Source organism: Saccopteryx leptura, chromosome 6, assembly GCF_036850995.1.
Source record: "Saccopteryx leptura isolate mSacLep1 chromosome 6, mSacLep1_pri_phased_curated, whole genome shotgun sequence".
Lineage (NCBI taxonomy): Eukaryota > Metazoa > Chordata > Mammalia > Chiroptera > Emballonuridae > Saccopteryx > Saccopteryx leptura.
The window spans coordinates 48,966,853-48,992,241 of record NC_089508.1 but is presented as its reverse complement, the minus strand read 5'-3'; the positions used below and the strand labels follow the sequence as shown (position 1 = coordinate 48,992,241).

Here is a 25,389-nt window from a genome sequence, read left to right as displayed (position 1 = left end):
ATTGATTGCTTTCTCATATGTGCCTTGACCGTGGGCCTTCAGCAGACCAAGTAACCCCTTGCTGGAGCCAGTGACCTTGGGTCCAAGCTGGTGAGCTTTTTGCTCAAACCAGATGAGCCTGCGCTCAAGCTGGCGAGCTTCGGGTCTCAAACCTGGGTCCTCCGCATCCCAGTCTGATGCTCTATCCACTGCGCCACCGCCTGGTCAGGCTACAACTGCTCTTCTAATCCATGTGGCATTACAAGAAGCCAAACAATCCATATTCATCAAAGCTTCATTTCTACCCAAGACTACAACAAAGGTGGGGAAGAAAGCGCTGCCCAGCTTCTGTAGAAATAATATGTTCTTAGAAATTTATTCTATAGAAATATTTATGCAAGTGGTTGTTCACTGTAGAAAACTAGAAACAACCTAAATATTTATCAATGGGGGAATGATACATATCATGGTATGTTTGTACAATGAAAATTCCACATAGCCACTTAAAAATATAAAAGTAAATATGTATAGCCTGACCAGGAAATGGTGCAGTGGATAGAGCATCAGACTGGGATGCGGAGGATCCAGGTTCAGGACCCCGAGGTCGCCAGCTTGAGCACAGGCTCATACAGCTTGAGCATGGGGTTGCTGGCTTGGGGTCATGACCCCATGGTCGCTGGCCTGAGCCCAAAGGACACTGGTTTGAAGCCCAAAGTTGCTGGCTTGAGCCCAGGGTCGCTGGCTTGAACAAATGGTCACTTGCTCTGCTGTAGTCCCCTAGTCAACAACATATGAGAAAGCAGTCAATAAACAACTAAGGTGCCGTAACAAAGAATTGATGCTTCTCATCTCTCTCCCTTCCTGTTTGTCTGTCCCTATCTGTCTCTCTCTCTGTTTCTCTTTCCATCTCTGTCACATATACACACACAAAAGTAAATATACATAAATAGGTAGACAGTTTTGAAATACACTTAAAAATGCAGAACAGTATGTATAGTATAATCTACTTAAATATGTGCATAAAAATAAATATAAATTTTCTAACTGATTATATCTATTTTTATATGTTTCTGTGATACTTGAAACATTTTTCTTATAATATATCACTTTTAATTGAAAAAAAGAAGATTTTTAGGGTTTTGTAAAGATTTAGAATTCTGTCAGAAACTGAGAACTTGTAGTGACAACAGTTTCCCACCACATGTTCTCTGAATAAAGTACATTAGAGTCAGAGGAGGAACTGGTGGCAATGGAATCTGCCCAGGAAAGAATCAGTAAAGTATTGTGTCTGGCTGCATTTACACAGGGGCAGGAAAATGAGGAGAGAACGCCTCAACTAGTCACTTACGAAACTTTGAAATATGAGAGACCAACCAATAGTTTATAAAATTATAAGTACAAAGCATATTAAGACCTGCAGAAGATAAGGAATGGTAATATGCTTGTATGAAGGCACATATGAACAACAGAAATACAGCACTAGGAATTATAACAGATACATATTTATGTCAGTGTAGCAGTATTCCTGTCTCCTGGTATCAATTGGTTTGTTAGTCTCAACATAAATCTGAATCTTCTCCAAAAGCTTTCCAAAAAAAATACAAGAAACTACAAACATGTTATTAAGAAGATGAATTAATGTCCATTTTAGATTCAAAGTAGAAATAAGTCTTTGAACCTGATTTGGCAATAATAATTTTTTTTTTTTAGCAAGGGAGAAATGAGACACATCAACTTGTAGTTGCATTACTTTGGTTGTTCATTGATGATCCTATGCTCAAGTTGCAAGTCGATGCTTAAGCTGGTGAGCCTGTGCTCAAGGCAGCAACCGTGTGATTTTGAACCTGGGACCTCTGTGTCTCAGGGCACTGCTCTATCTACTGTACCACCACTGGCTAGGCTGGCAAGAATAATTTTTATTAATGAAAACATTATTATAGTAATACATGGAACAAAGAGAAAATATTTTTTTAAAACAAATAAAATGAAAAACATCTATATCGATTATAACTCAGAGAGAATCACTATTAAAAATGTATATATGAATTATTTTTTTCTTCTACCAATATATAAGATCTATGTAAATGTAATATATATATTTTTAAAAGACTTTATTTATTGATTTTACAGAGAGGGGGTGGAGCAAGAAGTATCAACTCATAGTAGCTTCACTTTAGTTGTTCATTGTTTGCATGTTGTATGTGCCTTGACCCAGCAGCCCAGGGTTTCGAACCAGAGACCTCAGCATTCCAGGTCAATGCTCTATCCACTGCACCACAATAGGCCAGGCTAAAATATGTATTTTTATTACAGCATTTTTTTTCATTTTGCAACCATTCATGAACATTTTTTTGTCAATGCATCTTTTGGCGACAAGCATAATTATTAGTGGCTCCACTGTATGCCATTGTAAAGATATACCATAATTTACTTAACCAACCCTCTATCGGACATTTTCTGTTGTTTACAATTTTTTCATTATAAATAATATTTTAACAATAAACACTTTTTTTTTAAACAGGGACACAGAGAGAGTGTCATAGAGAGGGATAGATAGGGACAGACAGACAGAAACGGAGAGAGATGAGAAGCATCAATCATCAGTTTTTTGTTGTGAGACCTTAGTTGTTCATTGATTGCTTTCTCATATGTGCCTTGGCCGCTGGCCTTCAGCAGACCGAGTAACCCCTTGCTTGAGCCAGTGACCTTGGGTCCAAGCTGCTGAGCTTTGCTCAAACCAGATGAGCCCGCGCTCAAGCTGGTGGCCTCGGGGTCTCAAACCTGGGTCTTCTGCATCCCACTCCAATGCTCTCTCCACTGCGCCACTGCCTGGTCAGGCAACAATAAACACTTTTATAAGTAAATCTTAACACATATACTCAATTATTTTCTCCTGGTAAATTATTAGAAGTAGAATTGTTCAGTCTAAGATTATGTTTCTAAGGCTTTTAATACATGTTGCCAAATTACCCTCTGGAAAAAATGCTTCCAGCAGTGTACTGAAAATATATATATATTTTTAATAATATGGAACGCTTCACGAATTTGCGTGTCATCCTTGCACAGGGGCCATGCTAATCTACTCTGTATCGTTCCAATTTTAGTATATGTGCTGCCGAAGCGAGCACTGAAAATATTTTTTGACAATATTATGTTCTAATATTTTTAAATAAAAGTAACTAGTTTAAACTAAAAAATAATCAAAACTTTCTTAGGATTATTCCTCTTTAAAATAATTTTGTGCCAATTTATTGGTTTGCTAATTTGGTCATTTCACCACAAGTAATGGGGATATACCAATGTCAAGAATTAAGCTAGAGGCCTTGGCTATTTGGCTCAGTGGTAGAGCATTGATCCAGCATGTGGATGTCCCAGGTTCAGTTCCTGGTCAGGGCACACAGGAGAAGCGGTGATATACTTCTATATCCCTGCCCCTCCTGCTCCCCCTCTCACTCTTCCCCTCCCAAGCACTAGCACTTAAGCCGGCATGCTGAGGATGGCTCCATGGACCCTGCACCTCAGGTGCTAAAAATAGCTCAGTTGCCAGAGGCCCCAGATGGGCAGAACATCGGCCCTAGACAGGGGTTACTGGGTGGATCTCAGTCGGGCACATACGGGAGTCTTTCTCTCTATTTCCCTTCCTCTCACTTGGAAAAGAAGGAAAGAAAAAAAAAAGAATTAAGCTAGAAGATACTGGGGCAACACAGGTGAGGAAGGCACAGCTCGTGCCCTTGAAGATTTTATAGTTTACTGGGCAAACGGAGTATGCAGTATAAATGATCCTAGAAGATGTTATGGACACCAGAGAAAGACACTCCTGACTCTCCTCAGTGGGCTGTAAGATAGCTATCACAAAGCAGGTCATACCTGAGCTGTGTCTGAAGGACAAGCAGGAATTTGCTAGGCAGAATAGAAAAGGTAAGGCCACCCAGGCTGAGCAAACAGCACGTCCTGAAGCCTAGAATGCAGATGATTCTGTGGGATGGGAAACTGGTGGGAATGGGGTGATCCTGTAGAGTGACTACAGTGATCACAGCACATTCTTGAATTAAGTGCAAGCCTAAGGAGGACCCAACTGGCACCAGCAGGGAAGCATCAGCATTAGCACTATCCTTTGTTGATATTATCTAACAGATCAAATATGAAACTGGAGGAGAACCAAAGTCTTCTGACTTCTCGAATGTTGGATCATCAATTAAATTCATAGCATCTTAGAGCTGGAAGTTCCCTTAACTTTACCTGGTACTAAACTCTCATTTTTCCAGGTGGGGACACCTGCAGGCAACTTGCCACAGGTCACACGGATAATGATGACCCACTGTCACTGGAATGTACATACAAATAACTCACCTCCACAGTAAAACATTTTTCCATTTCCTTGAACATATATAACATAGTTTAGCCAATGAAGGTTTTTTAAAAAAAGTCTGCTTTTAAAACTCTAGTCACTCCTCATCCTATTTTTTTCTGCTCAAACTATCTAGATGCCAAAAAATAACTGACTCTTGATTGCTTTCAACCGCCCACTAATCAGTGTTTCCAAGTGACTCAGTCTAACATGACTAATCAAACTCTTGTAAGACCTCCCTTGTACCACATAGTCATGAGTAATTTACTAATGAGTTTCACTGAACTGTCACCACCAAGCTGTCAAAAGAGCAAATATCAACATGTCCCTTGAACACATTTCTCTGTGTCAATGACTTTCTGAATGGAGGTGTCTGTTCTCTCGGCTCTCTCTGGTTGTGTAAATTAACATAAAAAGCCTATGCCAGGGGTCCCCAAACTACGGCCCGCGGGCCACATGCGGCCCCCTGAGGCCATTTATCCGGCCCCCGCTGCACTTCCAGAAGGGGCACCTCTTTCATTGGTGGTCAATGAAAGGAGCACATTGACTATCTCATTAGCCAAAAGCAGGCCCATAGTTCCCATTGAAATACTGGTCAGTTTCTTGATTTAAATTTACTTGTTTTTTATTTTAAATATTGTATTTGTTCCCGTTTTGTTTTTTTACTTTAAAGTAAGATATGTGCAGTGTGCATAGGGATTTATTCATAGTTTTTTTTATAGTCCGGCCCTCCAACGGTCTGAGGGACAGTGAACTGGCCCCCTGTGTAAAAAGTTTGGGGACTCCTGGCCTATGCCATGGTCACTAGTAAACTGTAAGCCATTTTAATCCCATTTGCTTGGAATTCAGGGTAGATAATATATAACCACCACTACATGGCAGAGTAAGCTCTTAACCAAGGCTTGAAAGCATTGTTAAAAGAGCCTCAGCCTCCAGCCAGTTACTGTGAATGTGATGGGGCATCATTCCACCACTCTGACTTACAATGCACTCTGCATATTGTCCCCAGCCAAAGATGGGCTCCCAGGAGCCGAGCAAAAGGAGAGAATGAAATACCCTTTCCTGCTTAACTTCTCTTAAATATCCTCACTTTTCAAGCCAAAGGCTGCCTCCTCCAGGAAGTCTTCCTTGACTCACCTGCTTTGAATCATCTCTCCCAGGGCCTGCTAATTATTCTACCTCTCCTGGCCACAGTGATTGGCCCCAGGGATGTTTACATCACCTGAGCTGAGCCCATCAGAGTCTTCCACTGGACTTTATATGCAGATACTACCTTCTTCTAGAACTTCCTTTCTTCTAGAATGGCTACATAGGTGGATAAAAACCTGTGGTGATGCTTTCTGTCATATTTTTCCTTTCCTAACACTCTCCATCCTACACCCCCCCCCCCCCCCACACACAAACACATCCTCCAAAATTCACCTTCTAAGGGAGACTCGTCTGCAAGACAGAATGACACCAATAAATACAAAGAAGAGTTGAGAGAGAGAGAACAGCCACCACCTACGACACTCTGCCTTAAGACACCCAGCTGAGGAGTGGGTGGGAGCCAAAATCCAGCCCGAATTCTGCTCACCCTGGCAAGGGGCTACCCTCAACCAGAGGAAGGGAGAAGGGAGACCCCTTTTATTCAAACAAGGGCTCTGCCTGCTCACTGAACCTTCTTCTAATGCACACAGAAGAATTACATATGCTAGCAAGGTGTGATAAGATCAATGAAGCCTTTAAAGTTACCCCTAATCCTTCCTACTTACAGCCACCAACACCTGTCTTTTTCACCCACACTTGTTTCAGCCAGGTTTTTGTCGGTTGTAATCAAAGAAGCCCTGACCAAGACCACAAAACAGACACTCGATTGCTTCAGATAAATACGGAGTTTGTTTTAGCCATAAACTTCCTATTAGCCATTGTCTTTGGAATATTCCTTCCAATTTCCAAGTCCTTACACTTTCCTAGTCACAGAATAACTAATATCCTTCCTTTTCTTTCTTAGAGACTCTGATAGCTTCTAGGCAAAGACGTCAAGTTCAACCTAACACTCCTGCTGTTGCTTTCTTCATGAAAATGATTAGATATGATCTCTTCCTATCATTTCGGTAACTCCCCCTCTGTCAATCCCAGCAGCAGAGTATGCTGTCTGGACAATGGCTGTTCTCGCCTAATTGAAAAAGGGTCATTGCTAATTTTCCCTCATAAACCCTGGTGTGTTTCACTGTATTCCTGTTAGTAAGGGCTGGATTACTCACCCTCTTTGGTATCTGTCCAACTCATGCAGAACTGTGCGGTCGCAGTACTCAAACACCAGGTGAAGCTTTCGCTTCTTCCGGAAAACTTCAATAAGGTTGACAAGGTTGGGATGCTTGAGTTGCTGAAAACATAAAAAACAAGGTGCTAAATGTGAGTTGTGAAAGACAGCTTTCTCTAGTTTTGATCCAGTAAGAGGAAAGCTGTTTGTCCTTTAGGAAGTCTTTCTCTTGGTTGAAATAGCTTATAAACAGTATAATCTTACTTCTCTTTATGAGCTGTTAGCAGCTTGTAAGTGAAAAGCGATTATAACCCAGGCGGCTGGTGAAGGCAAAGAGAGGGATGAGAAGGCTGGGAAAGAAAGAATGAAAAGGGGGTAAAGGGTTAGTTAATAAAAACTCATCCTTTAAGGCTCAGATGACATGCCCCTTCCCAAGGCGGTCTCCCCTGATCTCCCCAGACCGATTCAATGCCCCTATAAGGCTGGTAGCTCCCCTGAAGTATTTGTCCTTCAGAATCTTTTTTATTTACTAAATAATTACAAAGTAAGGATTACTCAGTTGATTGTTTAAAGTCCTCTGCTGTCAACAGATAGAATAGATACATTCAACAGAATGTAAGAACCCTGACATAAGGGTCTGTGTTCTCTTGTTTACTCAAAATGATGTTGTACCCCCAGCATGGGGCCCTCACGCATCATAATAGGCACTTGATAACTGTGAATAAGTAAGTAAAGCACATTTCCTAGGTTGAGAAAACATTTTAAAACAGGAAAACGGGGAAGACTCGTGAATCTGATGTGCCTGAAGGTGTGTATCTAGAACGTGGACCAGGGCAGAGGCAAGCCAGTGGAGAAAAAGGAACTGTTCAGAGATAGTCTTTGTTATGAGAATAGTCAGGATGTGGTGATAGACTGGAGGTGAGGGGAGGAAAGAGGGAGGCATCAAGAATGACCAAAGAGGCCCTGGCCGGTTGGCTCAGCGGTAGAGCGTCAGCCTGGCGTGCGGGGGACCCGGGTTCAATTCCCGGCCAGGGCACATGGGAGAGGCGCCCATTTGCTTCTCCACCCCCCCCTCCTTCCTCTCTGTCTCTCTCTTCCCCTCCCGCAGCCAAGGCTCCATTGGAGCAAAGATGGCCCAGGCGCTGGGGATGGCTCCTTAGCCTCTGCCCCAGGCGCTAGAGTGGCTCTGGTCTCAGCAGAGCGATGCCCCGGAGGGGCGGAGCATCGCCTCTTGGTGGGCAGAGCGGCGCCCCTGGTGGGCGTGCCGGGTGGATCCCGGTCGGGCGCATGCAGGAGTCTGTCTGACTGTCTCTCCCCGTTTCCAGCTTCAGAAAAATACAAAAAAAAAAAAAGAGTGACCGAAGGTTTGTATTGCCCTGGCCAGGTAGCTTGGTTGGTTAGAGCGTTGTCACAATATGCCAAGGTCATGGGTTTAATCCCCAGTCAGGACACATACAAGAATCAACCAATGAATGCATAAATAAGTGGAACAAGAAGTCAATGTTTCTCTCTCTCTCTCTCTCTTTCTCTCTCAAATCAATTTTTAAAAACAGTAATGAAAGGTTTGTGTAATGGGGAAGACGGTGAAAAAATACAAGAGAAGGCTAAAGTATGTAGTGCCAGGCAGTAAGGCAATGCTAAAACAAAACCAAAAACAAACCCTACATCGATGGGCGTGTGTCAAAAGGACACATATATATAGAAATAAATAATTGAGTGAATGAATAAATAAATAGGGGAGAATAAATACACTGCTCACAAAAATTAGGGGATATTTTATCACTTCATATTCATTTTGAAATATCCCCTAATTTTTGTGAGTAGTATACTTTCTATATTCATCTACTTGCATAAAATTAGTAGCTTGCTTTCTTCACTTATACATCATTGTCAGAAGATCAATAGAGAGGCCTCTATTAATTTCATTATTTGTTAATAGTTGCAAAGTATTTAATATTTCATAGTTTAAATGTACCACAATTTATTTAGCCATCCCCTTCTATCAAAGAACGTTTGTGTTATTTCTGGCTTTTTACCTATACAAACAATGCTGCAATAAATACCCTTATACATATATTTTTATGCAGTGGTGCTTTTATTTATATAAGGTATATTTCCAGAAGTGGAGTGCTGGGGAAAAGGGTGTGTGTGTATATGTGTGTGTGTGTTTCAATAGACTTTATTTTTAGAACAGTTTTAGATTTTCAGAAAATTGAGACAATCATATAGAGAGTTCTCACATACCTTATACCTGGTTTCCCATATTTTACACATCTTACTTTAGTGTGGTACATTTGCTACAATTAATGAACTAGTATTTATACATTAACAGTAACTAAATTTGTCTGATGTTTTTCTCATAGCTAGTCTGGGGTCATAGGTTTTTGAGAGGAACAACTTTCTTTGACTTGTTTGCTTTTCTGATGTTTTTGTTTAATAAAAAAATCAAATGCTTTTTTTATCACTTAATATTCATTTTGAAATATCCCCTAATTTTTGTGAGCAGTATATGTGAAGATATATGCAAAAAATATCCTATTCTCATATATTCATTTGTTATACATTATTATTTGATACATATACTGAACCCTTCCTTGTACCAGACAAGGAAGCTTATTCGAAGCTCTGGAGTTATAATTTTAACAAAGATGGTAAAAATCTCTGCTGTCAGGAGCTCAGATAAGGGTGGGCAAATGTAGTTGTATAGTTGTGAGTACACAAAACAGTTTACTTTTGCGCTATTATTTATTAATCATTATTTTCTATATGAACAACTGTAAACTGGCTGTGGCCCCACCCTGTGTTTGAGCACACTCGATGGTGATAAGCCTTCCAGAAAGAAATACAGTCGGTTGGGGGCATAACATGATAGGGGTTGCAATTTAAAAGAGAGAAGACCTCACTGATAAGGTTCAAATGTAAAAAGATCTGGAGAAGGTGATGGTCACAAAGATGTCCAGAAGAATGTTCCACTCAGAAAGACCCACCATCCCAAAGGCTCTTATGCGGGATCCTGCCTGAAGTGTTTGCAGAACAAGGTCAGAGTTAGTTGTCTCTTGTGTCCTGCTTCCCTCCTTTTGGGGTATCTTGTCATTGAACGGTGGCTGCAGCCCCAGCTTTGCACAGGTGCGCCCTGCAGCGCCTCACCTCAGCTGCAGTGCATCCTCAGCTTTCTGCCCCAGGGCTTCTGGGAAGCTGAGACAGGGGAGGCTGGTGGGTTGGTTCTAACAGGCGGGAGGTAAAACTCCTTTACCAAGGGGGGGGCAGGAAGTGGTGGGTAAATCCTCCTCTCTTCCGGTCCCTGGGCTCCTTGCAGAGACCTGGCAGAAGGAGTCCCTGTTGCCCCTTGCACTGGCTTTTCCTCCTTTCTTATTTCCCTCTCTCCTGTCCCTACTCCTGCTCCCTGGTATCACTTCCCAAAATAAGCTACTACTAACAGAGCCCCTTGTCTCAGACTTTACTTTTGGGGGTGTACAGGCTGAGAGAGTTGGTGCTACAAGTGGCCCTAGCTAGCAGATCTTCAGAATGTGATTCTGGAACCGGATCAGTCACCAGGCAAATGGCAACGGGGCCCCCGCTGCTGGTGGTGAGTGGGGGTGAGAGGAGGCTCTGGGAGATGCAGCAGCACAATCACCAAGACTTTCATCAGTGTGCTTTTGAATGAGTGCAGATGGGCTTATGCAATAGCAGTGGCACGTGAGTAATTTTGGGGCAATGGTAATTGCGGGGATTATCGAATGAGTTGGCTCTGTTAACACCTTTAGGTTGTTGAAAAAAGAAAAGAGAAAATGATAGATAGGTTCCAGTTAGTCACCCATCAACTGTGGGAGTCAGAAGACCTCTATGACAATATTTAAAGAGATATTTATCTCCTGTAGACACAGGATAGACTGGGCTAAGATCAGGCCCAGGACTTAATTTTTAAGAGTAGCAGAGATACAAGAGATAATGTACAGCCTCAACAGGTTTCTCGGGCCAAAGTCAGGGCTCTGGTGAGAAAAGCGAGGGACTCAGAGGCCTGGGATAAGGTCATGAGCCTGAGAATCTTAAACCTCACATTTCTCTGAACCTTTCGGGCTGGGAGAAGCAGCCTCTGCCTCTTTGCCAAAGGTGAAATGCCTCCTGTGTCACAAAGACCTGAAAATCCCTCGGTGAGGCAAGTACCTCCTGACTCGATCCCAGCTCCTCCCGGGACCTGAGGACCAATAACTAGAGCAGTGGGAGTCAACCTGGTCCCTACCACCCAGCTTTCATGGGCAGTAGCGGAGCAACCAAAGTATAAATAAAAAGATAGATTTAACTATAGTAAGTTGTTTTATAAAGATTTATTCTGCCAAACTTAGCGAAAATCCAACATAAAGTACTTGGTAAGTAATTATTATTATATGCTTTAACTTGCTGTAACTCTGCTTTATAAGTTTTATAAAATAAAGTTACTTCCCTACTTTATAAATCACCATTATTGTGGAACCGATGGGCGGTTAGAAAATTTTACTACTGACAGAGATACAAAAGTGGGCGGTAGGTATAAAAGGTTGACTACCCTGAACTAGAATAAGCCTGTAACAGTGCCTGAGCGGGCAACATGGTTCTTGCTCCAGGAGGAAATAACTGCCCTCAAAGAACTACAAGACCTAGCTTGTATGTACCAGCAGAATCTCGAGGGGCTGGAGCATGGCAGTGAAGAAATGTAGGGCTGGATGGGGGAAATTCATGGGCATGGGCACACTGTCCCCTGACGTGGGACTTAGTTCCTGACAAGGATACCTGGGAGGTCCCTAGTAGAGACTGAGCACCTGACCATGGTCCATCAAGTGATCGTGTGACCCAGAGGTGCACCTGTGAGTTGAGTAACAGAGATACCCTGTCGTAAGGCTGCAAGGATGCACCAGCAATCCATCAAACCATGACCTTACATTTGTGATCAGGCTCAAGAAGGTCCAGGGAACGAGCAAGTTACAAAGAAGAGGTGGCCCATTCTCCCATGTCATCTACTCTATTGCACCTCTGTTCGACTGACAGGTATGTATATAGTTCAAGGGGAGTTTCCAAGTAATTGAGGACAGAAACCCCAAGTCCAGCTCATAGATGCATCAGCTCATCTCATTGGCACTGGCTGAACTGGCCTGCCACCGTGCTACAGCCGTACTTGGCAGAGGCCTTGAAGGACAGTGATGAAAGGGAACCTTCCCACCGAGCAGAGCTTCCAGCAGCACCTCATGGTTCAGTGTGTACGAGGAAGAAACGACCTGAGATGAGCATGGACCTGTGGACAGTGGCAAATATTTTGTCTTGCTGATTTAAGTCTGGAGGGAGCGAGACTGAAAGAGCATTTGAAGAGGCAGGAATTGTACTTGTGGGAGTGAGCACGGCACTTGAGGACCTGTGGGCACTTGAGGACCTGTGGGCCGTGTATTGATGCCTACCAGAGAACAGATGCCCTGGGGGGAGCAGCGAGCCTCCAGGCAGAGGATGTCTTTCCCAGTGGGTGTCAGCGTGCTCTGTCCTGATCACCCCAGTGCTGTGTATTCGGTCCATGAACAGGCTGCCCATGGCTGCAGGGAGGGTGGTAAGGCATGGCCCACGGCAGGGGTTCCCCCTCGCGGGGGGCTGATCTGGCTACTGCTGCTGCTGAGTGCCTAACCTGCCGGTAGCAAAATCTGATACTTAGCCACTGACGCGCACTGTCCTTTAAGGAGACCAGGTGCTACGTGGAAGGGGTTGCAATTTGTCCTTACTGGAACTGATACTAAGTCCAGATGTGGGGTTTGCCTTTCCTGCCTGCCCCACAATCAAGGGCTTAGCATATGTTTGCTTTACCAGCATGGGAGTCCACACAACATCAGACCAAGGGGCCCATTTTATACAGCAAAGGAAGCATGACAATTAGCACACAGCTATGGAATCCACTGGTTCTACTATAAACCTCATCAACCTAAGGGAATAACGGAATCTGTACCCCAGCCTTCAAGGACACATGCACCGAGCCAGCGACCACCACAGGGCGTTGTGTCTTCATTTCAGTAGCTCATCCCCAGCCTCGAGGACACATGCACCGAGCCAGCGGCCACCACATGGCGTTGTGTCTTCATTTCAGTAGCTCATCTCTGGGTCTGGGAACAAGCAGTGGAAGCAGGACTGGACTCTCTCATCATCCTTTCCAACAACCTGCTTGTAGAAACCATGCTTCCTATCCCCAATAGTCTCCGACATTTTCCGAGCTTTTTGTGTATATGATTAGCCATCAGAAAAATCCAAATGTTCATAAATATGTGAGTAGTTAAATAAACTATAGGACTTTATAGATCATTCAAATGATAAAATAGTATGCAGCTGTTACAAAGAACAAGGCCTATCTACATGTGCTGACTTGGAAACATGTCCAAGATATATTGTTAAATGTAAAAAAGAAATTACAGAATAGTATACTCAACATGCTAGCGTTTTTATCTGTTTTTAAGAAGGAAATAGATGTTTCTGTACAAGCACAGGACCCCTCTGGAATGACAGATGAGAGAGGGTGGTGGGGGAGGGGTGGTGGTGGTGAGAATGGAGAGCTCAGGGCAAGAAGGTTTCCATTCCTACTTCACACTCTCTGGTCCTGGAATCTTACTTCTGTCAACATACATTACCGTATTTCCCCACGCATAAGACGCACCCTTTTCCAAAAAATTTGGGGTCTAAAAACTGGGCGCGTCTTATACAGTGGTCGTATATTTTTTTCACTTGTATTTCCCGCTCTTTCGCACTTGTTTCTGCACTCATTGTTGAAGAAAGTGATGCATCATCGGACACAGATGAGGACAGGATAATGGATGGGAGTTTTGACAGTGATGAGGAGTTGTACGAATTTTATGATGAATAAAACTTGAGTTCAATAACTTTATGTAATACATTTTTCCCCCCAAATTTCAGGCCCCAAAGCTAAGGTGCATCTTATACATGGGAGCATCTTATACATGGGGAAATATAATACTTTATCATACAAATGTCTTTTAAATGACTTGCATTTAAATCACTATATTGTCAAACCAAGATTGATATTTTGAAGTTAGTTTCAGAGAGCTAATTAATACATCAACTGTGGGGAAGGAAAAGCTATTTTTATTATTTAAAAAACTATTTAGGCCCTGGCCGGTTGGCTCAGCGGTAGAGCGTTGGCCTAGCGTGCGGAGGACCCGGGTTCGATTCCCGGCCAGGGCACACAGGAGAAGCGCCCATTTGCTTCTCCACCCCTCCGCCGCGCTTTCCTCTCTGTCTCTCTCTTCCCCTCCCGCAGCCAAGGCTCCATTGGAGCAAAGATGGCCGGGGTGCTGGGGATGGCTCCTCGGCCTCTGCCCCAGGCGCTAGAGTGGCTCTGGTCGCAATATGGCGAAGCCCAGGATGGGCAGAGCATCGCCCCCTGGTGGGCAGAGCGTCGCCCCTGGTGGGCGTGCCGGGTGGATCCCGGTCGGGCGCATGCGGGAGTCTGTCTGACTGTCTCTCCCTGTTTCCAGCTTCAGAAAAATGAAAAAAACAAACAAACAAAAAAAACTATTTAATTATTACCCCCATCTCCAGCCAAGAGGGAAAAAGCCCACATCCATTATGGTGTTCCTGAGGAATCATTCTTTAAGTTTCTTTTGGTTAAAAAAGAAATAAGCGCCTTGATCCCACATTTCCTCCAAATGCCAAGGAACCCCCATTGTAGATACCCTGACTAGGGTTTTGTTTCAGGGATGACTAGAGAGGGAAAGGGTGTGACGTATAGAGGAGATGAGTCCTGAAAAAGCTGGAATCATGGGCGGAAAGGTAGAGGGGGACCTGAAATTTACTTAATTTTAGGTTTGCTATAGACAACATGGATGGAACAGAATGTGCCAGGCTGGTCCTCTGGCCAGAGACCTGGGCTGTGATCGCTTCTGCATTCCCCTCTAGACCCAGCACAGGCTAAGAATGGTCACAGCAGATGCTCGCTCTGCTCTGTCACGGCTAATGCAGTGTATGAGAAGTACCAGGGAAGAAGCAGTATTTACAAATATGATCAAAATGAAAGTGAACAATGACACAGCCCAAAATGAATGCAGCAGTGTTCTGATAGTTATAAAACAAATTATTTGTTTGGCTTTTACATATGGTTGATAGCATCAGTTGATTTAGAAACTCGCCTTTCGTTATTCTAATAAGAAAGGGAATAGATTTTCAACCAGGCAATTTCTTCCAACAGCATTTTTACTACAGTGCTTTTAAAGTTAATAAGTAATAAAGAAGGTTAATAATTAGCAAGTAAATATGCCTCTTGACAGCAAACTTGTGCTCTGACACATCAATCCTGCCAAATAAAAAGGTGAATTAAAATATTTTAAAAATTTAAAGTGAAAGACACTCGACTGGCTCAATTAAAAAATTTCCATTCTGTATAAAAAGTACTACCTTCTAGTGTGGTTTGGCTGTTCTACAATAACTATACTCCATGTAACCCAGGTTTTCTATGTATAAATTTCACTTGCTGGAAATAAAAATAGTTTAAGTGGTAAAAAACAGCAATAGCAAAATTTATTTTTTATTAGTGTCTACTATGAAATCACTCGTCATGCTTCCTCCTGATCTACGGCATTGTACTTTCTAGAGCTAAGGAGTGTGGCAGGGTGTATGGAGGAGCCTTTAGGGCAGATGGTGGTATGTGCTTAATCCCTTGACAAACTGAGTGTCTTTAGAAAGGTAATGAACCAGCTTGTTGATTTCTGCTTCTTTTATTCTTCACATATTTGTGTGGCAGCTTGATTATTTAGTTCACTACACAACAGAAATACAATCTTTCTACATAAACACATCATGAGCCAAGGTGAAAAAAATCTTCCAATAAATAAACAAAACAGCCTGTTGCTATTTGCAGTTAGTATGTTATCTTGTAAAAATAAGACTAAACAGGTCTCCACTCGTTGCACAAACAGGGAGAGAGGATGATAAGAAGAGTGTTTGGTATCTGTCATTGCGGGCGAGGGAATGCTCTGCTTTGTCTCCCATGCTGTTGACAACCAGTTTCCAGAAACTGCCAACACCTACCTATGTACTGGCCATGTGAACAGCGAGGGGACAGACCTGCCATTCTCTACTGACAACGTCAGCACATCAGGAAAGCTGTATAAACTGGAGGCCCCAAACTAAGCATGCAGGCTCGCCACTGTCTGCAGAGGTGTTTTGTTTGGCTGGAAAGGTGGTTACATTTTTCTTTAAGTATTACGTGTCAATGTTTTAGTCAGGTGCAATTCTCACTGAAAGGGACTGGACTCCTTGGAAAATGGGTGATTGCAGAGCTGGGGGAGGATGAGCCCGAGACACTTTGTTGTGCATAGTAAATAAGTACTTAGGGAATGATGGGCACCTGTCAGGACAAAGGATTTGGGTCCAAGTGGCCCAATCTGTGCAATTTGAGAACCAAAAAGAATAATGACAGTGATGATTTCTAACATGTTGGGGGAGAAAAAGAATCCATGAATCATAGTGATTCTAGAAAATATATGTATGAGGTATGGGGGGTAAAGGAAAGCTCTTTCTTCTTTTTCTTATTTTTAACTGAAAAAGTATAACTAACCGAATATAGAAAGAATTGTTAAAAATCACCATTTTATTTTATTTTTTAATTTTATTTTATTTTTTTGTATTTTTCTGAAGCTGGAAACGGGGAGAGACAGTCAGACAGACTTCCACATGCGCCCGACCGGGATCCACCTGGCACGCCCACCAGGGGCGACGCTCTGCCCACCAGGGGGCGATGCTCTGCCCCTTTGGGGCGTCGCTCTGCCGCGACCAGAGCCACTCTAGCGCCTGGGGCAGAGGCCAAGGAGCCATCCCCAGTGCCCGGGCCATCTTTGCTCTAATGGAGCCTTGGCTGCGGGAGGGGAAGAGAGAGACAGAGAGGAAGGAGGGGGGGGGTGGAGAAGCAAATGGGCGCTTCTCCTATGTGCCCTGGCCGGGAATCGAACTTGCGTCCCCCGCACACCAGGCCGACTCTCTACCGCTGAGCCAACCAGCCAGGGCCTATTTTTTAATTTTTAATTTTTTGTATTTTTCTGAAGTTGGAAACGGGGAGGCAGTCAGAGACTCCCGCATGTGCCCGACTGGGATCCACCCGGCACGCCCACCAGGGGGCGATGCTCTGCCCATCTGGGGCGTTGCTCTGTTGCAACCAGAGCCATTCTAGCGCCTGAGGTAGAGGCCATGGAGCCATCCTCAGTGCCCGGGCCAACTTTGCTCCAATGGAGCCTTGGCTGCAGGAGGGGAAGAGAGAGACAGAGAGGAAGGAGAGGGGGAGGGGTGGAGAAGTAGATAGGCGCTTCTCCTGTGTGCCCTGGCCGGGAATCGAACCTAGGACTCCTGCACACCAGGCCGACGCTCTACCACTGAGCCAACCGGCCAGAGTGGAAAATCACCATTTTATAATAACTCTTATAATTGACTGAGTCAAGGATCATTGGGTGAAAGTGATTGGGGAACAAGATAATCACACAGTTTCAAATTATAACCCCACAGATTACTTATTAATTATAAAGGGGAAAGTGTTTTTTTATAATTGAGAAATATGACAGACTCATCTTAACCATGAGATTAAAACTGAGTGCCAATTACAGGACAAACTGACATCATGTACTTCCTGAGGACAGCTGGTGTGACAGACACATCCTCACCCATGTGGTATCCTGCTGGAAACATTCATTCTGCATCAAATCATGTGGAAAAACCCAGACAACCTATGTTGAGGCAAGTTCTGTAAAACTACTGGCCTAGACGCTTCAAAAATGCCATATTGGTCCTGGCCAGTTGACTCACTAGTAGAGTGTCAGCCCAGCATATGGATGTCCCAGGTTCGATTCCTGGTCAGGGCACACAGGAGAAGCAACCATCTGCTTTTCCATCCTCTCCCTTCTCTGTTTCTCTTTCTTCAGTCCCCACAGCCATGGCTTGGTTGGTTCAAGCACATCTGTTCTGGGCGCTGAGGATGGTTCCATGGAGCTTCAGCCTCAGGCACTAAAAATAGCTCAGTTGCAACTACTGCCCCAAGTGGGCAGAGCATCAGCCCCAGACAGGGTTGGCAGGTGAATCCCGGTCAGGTTGCATGCAGGAGTCTGTCTATTTCCCCTCCTCTCACTTGGGAAACAGAAAAAAATGCTGTCATTAAAGACCAAAAATGAACTAAAAGGGAGCTGTTTTAGATTAAAGGTATACTAAAGAGATATGACAACTAAATGCAATGCATGGTCACTGATTAGATCCTGGATTTTAAAAAAGATAGATATAGATATAGATATGGATATAGATATAGATATAGATAGATATACATATAGTTATGTAACTATTATTGGGACAATATGAGAAATTTGAGAACAGATTGTATATTAGATAATAATTTTACATCAATGATAAATTTCTTGAATCATTATTGAATGCAGAAATCATACTGTAGTTACATAGAAGAATGTCTCTGTTCTAGGAGATTGAGACTGCATACTTAAGAAAATAATTCAGTCCAAAAAAGTGTGTGTGTATGTATGTGTGTGCTGTGAGTGTGTTAGACAGAGACAGAAAGGAAATAAGGAAATGAAGAATTCATTTCTCTTTCTTTTTTCTCTTTCTCTTTCTTTCTTTCTTTCTTTCTTTCTTTCTTTCTTTCTTTCTTTCTTTCTTTCTTTCTTTCTTTCTTTCTCTCTTTCTTTCTTTTTATTAAGTGAGAGGTGGGGAGGCAGGCAGACAGATTTTCACATGCGCCCTGACCAGGATCTACCCAGCAATCCCTCTACCAGGGATGTTCTGCCCACTTGGAGCTACTGCTCCATTGCTCAGCAACCGAGCTAATTTAGCTCCTGAAGGGAGGCTATGGAGCCATCCTTAGCACTGGGGGCCAACTTGCTTGAACCATTTGAGCCATGGCTACAGGAATGGAAGAGAGAGAAAAAGAGAGAAGGGGGAGGGGTGGAGAAGCAGATGATCACTTCTGTGTGCTCTGACTGGGAATTGAACCCAGGACTTCTACATGCCAGGCTGATGCTCTACTGCTGAGCCAACCTGCCAGGGCTAAATAAAGACTTCTAACAACTGATTAATGAGTCTAGATAAGCTTATGCAGGTATTCAGTGTATTATTCTTTCCACTTCTATATATATTGAAAACATTTTCTTTTTTTTTTTTCATTTTTCCGAAGCTGGAAACAGGGAGGCAGTCAGACAGACTCCCGCATGTGCCCGACCGGGATCCACCCCGCATGCTCACCAGGGGGCGATGCTCTGCCCCTCTGGGGCGTCACTCTGTTGCATCCAGAGCCATTCTAGTGCCTGAGGCAGAGGCCACAGAGCCATCCTTAGCGCCCGGGCAATCTTTGCTCCAATGGAGCCTCAGCTGCAGGAAGGGAAAAGAGAGACAGAGAGGAAGAGAGGGGGAGGGGTGGAGAAGCAGATGGGCGCTTCTCCTGTGTGCCCTGGCTGGGAATCGAACCTGCAACTCCTGCACGCCAGGCTGACACTCCACCGCTGAGCCAACCGGCCAGGGCAAAAACATTTTCAAAACAAAAAGTTGTGGGGAAAATTCCAGGAGATTTTACAAAAGAATTCTAATGTCTGGCTTTTTAAAGTGAGCCTGAAAATCTAGGGTCCTGGGCTCGCAGTCTGTGGGCTGAGCAGTGGCCACCCACTTTACACAAGACATGATGCCTCCAGTTTGCCTCATCTCCACCTCCCCATCTGGCCTGGTATTCAGCCTCTTTCACTCATTTATGTGATCAGTGTGGTTTGCTATCTCATATAAACCATCACAGAGAATGCTGAACATAGTTAAAGCAATTTACAGAAATGTTACTAACCCATTTCAACCAGCCTACTAAACAATTTGAAGAGAAGGAATCTAGAAATTAGCATTCATTAGCAACGGCAGGATTAAATTCTTAGAGAAGTCACAGAATTTTCCATTGAGACTTTTACTGAGTTGGGAAATATTATTCCACTAATACCGGAGAAGCAGAAGCTTTTAAAAATTATGAGAGCTCTAATTAGATCCTAGTGGTAGAAAGTGTTTACTTGTTACTGTTCACATTCAGTGGAATGGGGTCCAGGAACAAGAGCACATGAAATTAGGCACTTAATAACTGCTTTGAATGACAGGACACCTTGACAGTCATTTTTTTTTTTTTTTTTTTTTTTTTTGTATTCTTCCGAAGCTGGAAACGGGGAGAGACAGTCAGACAGACTCCCGCATGCGCCCGACCGGGATCCACCCGGCACGCCCACCAGGGGGCGATGCTCTGCCCCTCCGGGGCGTCGCTCTTTTGCGACCAGAGCCACTCTAGCGCCTGGGGCAGAGGCCACAGAACCATCCCCAGCGCCCGGGCCATCCTTGCTCCAATGGAGCCTGGCTGCAGGAGGGGAAGAGAGAGACAGAGAGGAAGGAGAGGGGGAGGGGTGGAGAAGCAGATGGGCGCTTCTCCTGTGTGCCCTGGCCGGGAATCAAACCCGGGCCTTCTGCACGCCAGGCCGACGCTCTACCACTGAGCCAACCGGCTAGGGCCCTTGACAGTCATATTTTTACTGCATGTTCCTGTCACCAGGACAGCAATTGGCCCAGCATATTGCAGGTCTGATATTTTAAAGCAGTGAAGCTCTCATGAAGTGCTTCACCTCCAGTGCCTCCCTTTGGTACTAGTGCCTGTGTTTACATCCCACCTTTCTGCCTTCCCACCTGTGTGTTTCTCTCTCCTGCGTACTGCTCTTTAATTGAATTTATTGGAAGTGACACTGATTAATAAAAGTATATAGGTTTCAGGTGTACAATTCTGTAACACATCATCTGTGGACTGTATTGTGTGTTCACCTCCCCAGGCCAGGTCTCCCTTCATCCCCATTCCCCCCACCCCTTCTTCCTCCTCCCCCCCTTTCCCTCTGGTAATCACCATACTGTTGTCCTTGTCTGTGAGGTTTTTTTCCTTAATCCCTTCACCTTTTTCACCAAGCCTCCCTCTCCCGCTTACAGCTGTCAGTCTATTCTCTGTATCTGAGTCTGTTTCTATTTTTCTTGTTATTTTGTTCATTAGTTTCCACATATAAATAAAATCATACGGTACCTCCTCTGATTGACTTATTTCTATTTACTTATTTACTTATTTATTTATTGTATTTTTCTGAAGTTGGAAACGGGGAGGCAGTCAGACAGACTCCCGTATGCGCCCAACTGGGATCCACCCGGCACGCCCACCAGGGGGCGATGCTCTGCGCATCTGGGGCATTGCTCTGTTGCAACCAGAGCCATTCTAGCTTCTGAGGCAGAGGCCACAGAGCCATCCCCAGCGCCCGGGCCATCTTTGCTCCAATGGAGCCTTGGCTGCAGGAGGGGAAGAGAGAGACAGAGAGGAAGGAGAGGGAGAGGGGTGGAGAAGCAGATGGGCGCTTCTCCTGTGTGCCCTGGCTGGGAATCGAACCTGGGACTCCTGCACGCCAGGCTGATGCTCTACCACTGAGCAAACCGGCCAGGGCTGACTAGCTTATTTCACTTAGCATAATGCTGTCCAGGTTCAGCCATGTTGTCGCAAAAGGTAAGATTTCCTTCTTTTTTAAGGCTCAGTAGTATTCCATTGTGTAAATGTACCACAGTTATTTTAGCCGCTCATCTACTGAGGGGCCCACGGGCTGCTTCCAGATCTTGGCTATTATAAATAATACTGCAGTGAACACAGGGGTGCATACATTCTTTCAAATTAGTGTTTCAGATACATTCCCAGAAGTGGAATTGCTGGGTCATGAGGCAGTTCCATTTTTAATTTGTTGAGGTACCTTCATCCTGCTTTCCCACAGGGCCCTGCTCCAATCTGCTGCTCTTTCTGATCCTCCACCTCCCTGTCCTTGCAGCCTTAAGGTGGCTTGACCGCTAGTACGTGTTTGGCCCAAGAGCACTCTGCTCCCCTCAGCAAAAAGTCAGCGAGGCAATGCCAAACAGTGACATCAATCATGGCGACAATGTGGGCCAGGTGCCAGGAGGCTCTGGAGTTTACCCAAGGTCACCCAACAGCTTTGAGCCAGATCAGAAACTGCAATTCCTATGGCTCCTGTCCCTGCACGGTCTCACAGCCCACAGCCTCCCATGAAGGTTAGTGAAAGGAGGAGACAGTAGGAAAAAGAGGGTCATTACTGTTCATGACTACAAAGTACACACTCAACATTCTCACCTTCCTATACCTGATGGACCTTTTCCCATGTTTGTCCCCCAAAGGAGACTTTTTAAACATATTTTCCCAACCAGTGGCTGATGAAATTTTAATACCACAGATATACTGCATGCATACTGTTCGTATATCTGTACTCTTTAGAGAACACAAGTTAGACTTTTTTTGCCCCCTGCTCTCAAGAACCAATTTTCATCCTTTGGGGGCGATGTGTGTTATGTGTCACGGAGTCTGCTCTGAGTCCTAGTGACCCTGTGAGTGATGGCCACAATGCCCTTCACAGCCCTGCTCAGCTGGAGACTCATGTCTATGGTTTCTTTTATGAAGTCAATCCATCTCGTATCTGGTCTTCCTCTTCCTGCGCCTGCTATTTTTCCCAGCGTTACTGACCCTTCCAAAGAACCCTGCCTTCTCGGAAGTGCCCAAAGTAGAACAGCTTCAGTTTTGTCATGTTTGCCTCCAGCGATGTGTTAGGCTAACTTCCTCTAGGACCCACTGCCTTTCTGGAGGTCCAGGGTATCTGTAGACTCTTCTCCAACACCATATTTCAAATGAGTCTTTTTTTTTTTTTCTATCAGCCTTTTTCACCATTCAACTTTCACTGTACATAGTAACTGGGAACACGAGGGGATGGATGATCTTAGCCTTGGTCTCTAATGACACATATTTGCTCCTGGTGACCTTTCCTAATTCTTTCATTGCTGCCCTGTCGAGTCTCAGCCTTCTCCTGATTTCTTGGCTGTAGTCTCCTTTTGAATTGATGACTGGACCAAGGTAAGCAAAATCTTTAACAATTTCAAAGTCTAGAAATTTTCTTTCTTTTTTTTTACAGAGACAAAGAGAGAGTCAGAGAGAGGGACAGATAAGGGACAGACAGACAGGAACGGAGAGAGATGAGAAGCATCAATCTTTAGTTTTTTGTTCCAACACCTTAGTTGTTCATTGATTGCTTTCTCATATGTGCCTTGACGGCGGGCCTTCGGCAGACCAAGTAACCCCCTGGTCTATCCAGAGACCCTGGGTCCAAGCTGGTGAGCTTTGCTCAAACAGATGAGCCCGCGCTCAAGCTGGCGACCTCGGGGTCTTGAACCTGGGACCTCCACATCCCAGTTCGATGCTCTATCCACTGTGCCACCGCCTGGTCAGGCAAAGTCTTGAAATTTTCGATCATAATCTTTGTATCTTAATATTCAAATGCAGTCCTGCTTTGGCATTTTCTTCTTTAACTTTCATCAGACGTCGTTTCAAATCATTGCTACTTTCTGCCAATAAGACAGTGTCATCTGCATATCTTAAGTGATACTCTTCTCATGAAGAGCATGTGTGCTTTATTGTATTGTTTATAGTCAAGTTTTAAATGGACATTTCTTCCCATGGTTATTTTTATTTTTGTTAGTGGCAAACCCTAGCTTTTGCCTTCTAAAATGATCTACATGGTTGTGGAATGAGAGTTGAAAGGAACCGCTATTTCAGTAAGAATCTGCAACCCAGGCGTCCATGGCAGCTATGAGAGCCACAGCTCAGCCCCTGATGGAGCAAGGGCAGGGTGAGCCCTGAGGACCAGTCCCTGGGAGACTTCCGAGTGGGGTGTGTGGTACAGCATGATGGTTCTGACATGTGGGAGCAGCTGGGCATGCACTTGGGGACAGGCAGAACTATATCTGCATTCCAGCTTACTAACCAGGAGACCATGGCAAATTATTAACCACCCGAAGTCCATTCGGAAAATGGGATGACAATACCGTCTTCGGTTGTGTAAGTGCAGTCTGTACATTCTAGGGAAGGATACATGGCACTTTGCTCAAGTCTACTGAGTGACCAAATGACAATATGATTCTTCTTCATGCTGTTTCTCATTTTTCTTCTCTTCCGGAGGGTGGGTTGTCACAGACAATGTCCTAGCTGCTGCCTTCAGCCCTTAATTGATGTTGGTCTGATTGGCTTGGAGGCCCCGTCCCATCTCCCACACTGCTGAAGGTCTGCCCAGGCACCTCTCAGTGGCACTGTCCTGTCCTTCACCTCAACTCCACTAGGGGCATCTACTCTTTCCACCCCTGCTGGTTGGAATTCTCTGCTTCCTCTTCCAGTGGTTCTACCATTTTCATTCCACAGAGAAAAGGTTCAGCATCATAGAGGCTTGGGACCTTAGTAGTACAATTATTCTAGGTTGGTAGGTTTGTGTTTGTTTTGAACCACACAGCTCTTCCCTGTGGGCACACAGTTATTCCCCAGGGGACTGGACTGGGTTCACGGACAGTCGCCTGCTCTATGCAGAAACAGTGCCACTTCCCACCACACGGTCTGTGATGACTGCCTTTCATGCCATACTTCTTTTTTTTTTTTTTTTTTTTTTTTTTTTGTATTTTTCTGAAGCTGGAAACGGGGAGAGACAGTCAGACAGACTCCCGCATGCGCCCGACCGGATCCACCCGGCATGCCCACCAGGGGCGACGCTCTGCCCACCATGGGGTGATGCTCTGCCCCTCCGGGGCGTAGCTCTGCCGCGACCAGAGCCACTCTAGTGCCTGGGGCAGAGGCCAAGGAGCCATCCCCAGCGCCCGGGCCATCTTTGCTCCAATGGAGCCTTGGCTGCGGGAGGGGAAGAGAGAGACAGAGAGGAAGGAAGGGGGGGGGGTGGAGAAGCAAATGGGCGCTTCTCCTATGTGCCCTGGCCGGGAATCGAACCCAGGTCCCCTGCATGCCAGGCCGATGCTCTACCGCTGAGCCAACCAGCCAGGGCTCATGCCATACTTCTCGATTTAAGGTGATCGTTCAGGAACTCTGTCTCCCTCTAAATCTGGTTCCTGTCAGGTGCTCCACCTCCCAAACAAAATATCTTTATTTGCTTAAATCTCAGTTATGAAAAAGGGTTGAATTATTTTTTGCAGTTTTCATGGATCATATGCAAATCAGATGTACATGCTGGTGGAAGAAGTTATACACTCATAGTTTGAAGACAGCTGTGGATCCTGTTACATAAAGATTAAGGATAGTGTCTTTAAAGAACACAGCAACAAGCCAAATAAAAATAAAAGGTAGCCTGATCTCCCAGCTGGTCCATGAATTGGTCTATCATGCTATTATAGCTATGTTTTTTAGTCATGGTCCAGGTTAGTAACCCAACATCATGGCCCCAGAAATTTTCTCCCTCCAACACCATCTTTTCTCTTTACTGGATTAATACCATCAGCATACAGATATACTTATTTCTCCCATATTAAAAACAACAGCAGGCCCTGGCTGATTGGCTCAGCGGTAAAGTGTCGGCCCGACTTGTGGAAGTCCGGGTTCGATTCCCGGCCAGGGCACACAGGAGAAGCACCCATCTGCTTCTCCACCCCTCCCCCTCTCCTCCCTCTCTGTCTCTCTCTTCCCCTCCCACAGCCGAGGCTCCATTGGAGCAAAGTTGGCCCAGGAGCTGAGGATGGCTCCATGGCCTCCGCCTCAGGCTCTAGAATGACTCCGATTGCAGTACAGTGATGCCACAGAAGGGCCGAGCATCGCCCCCTGGTGGGCATGCTGGATTGATCCCGGTCAGGTGCATGCGGGAGTCTGTCTGCCTGCTTCCCCCTGCTTCTCACTTTGGAAAAATACAAAAAAAACACACCAAAAAACAAAAAACCCAGCAAAACAACT

At 44.7% G+C, this 25,389-nt stretch overlaps 1 protein-coding gene and 1 non-coding gene across 5 annotated transcripts in view; both read right to left on the bottom strand.

The window, feature by feature from the left end:
* CDKL1 (cyclin dependent kinase like 1) overlaps positions 1 to 25,389 on the bottom strand; it is a 64,967-nt gene that overhangs the window by 31,850 nt on the left and 7,728 nt on the right. For all 4 annotated transcript variants that reach the window (XM_066344118.1, XM_066344119.1, XM_066344120.1 and 1 more), the window contains exon 3: positions 6,574 to 6,695. In XM_066344118.1, coding sequence (XP_066200215.1) covers positions 6,574 to 6,695 — 122 coding nt within the window. The remainder of the gene's footprint in view (positions 1 to 6,573; positions 6,696 to 25,389) is intronic.
* On the bottom strand, positions 3,001 to 3,107 carry LOC136377773 (U6 spliceosomal RNA). Its single transcript, XR_010746404.1, has one exon. It is a non-coding gene; the product is annotated as a U6 spliceosomal RNA (small nuclear RNA).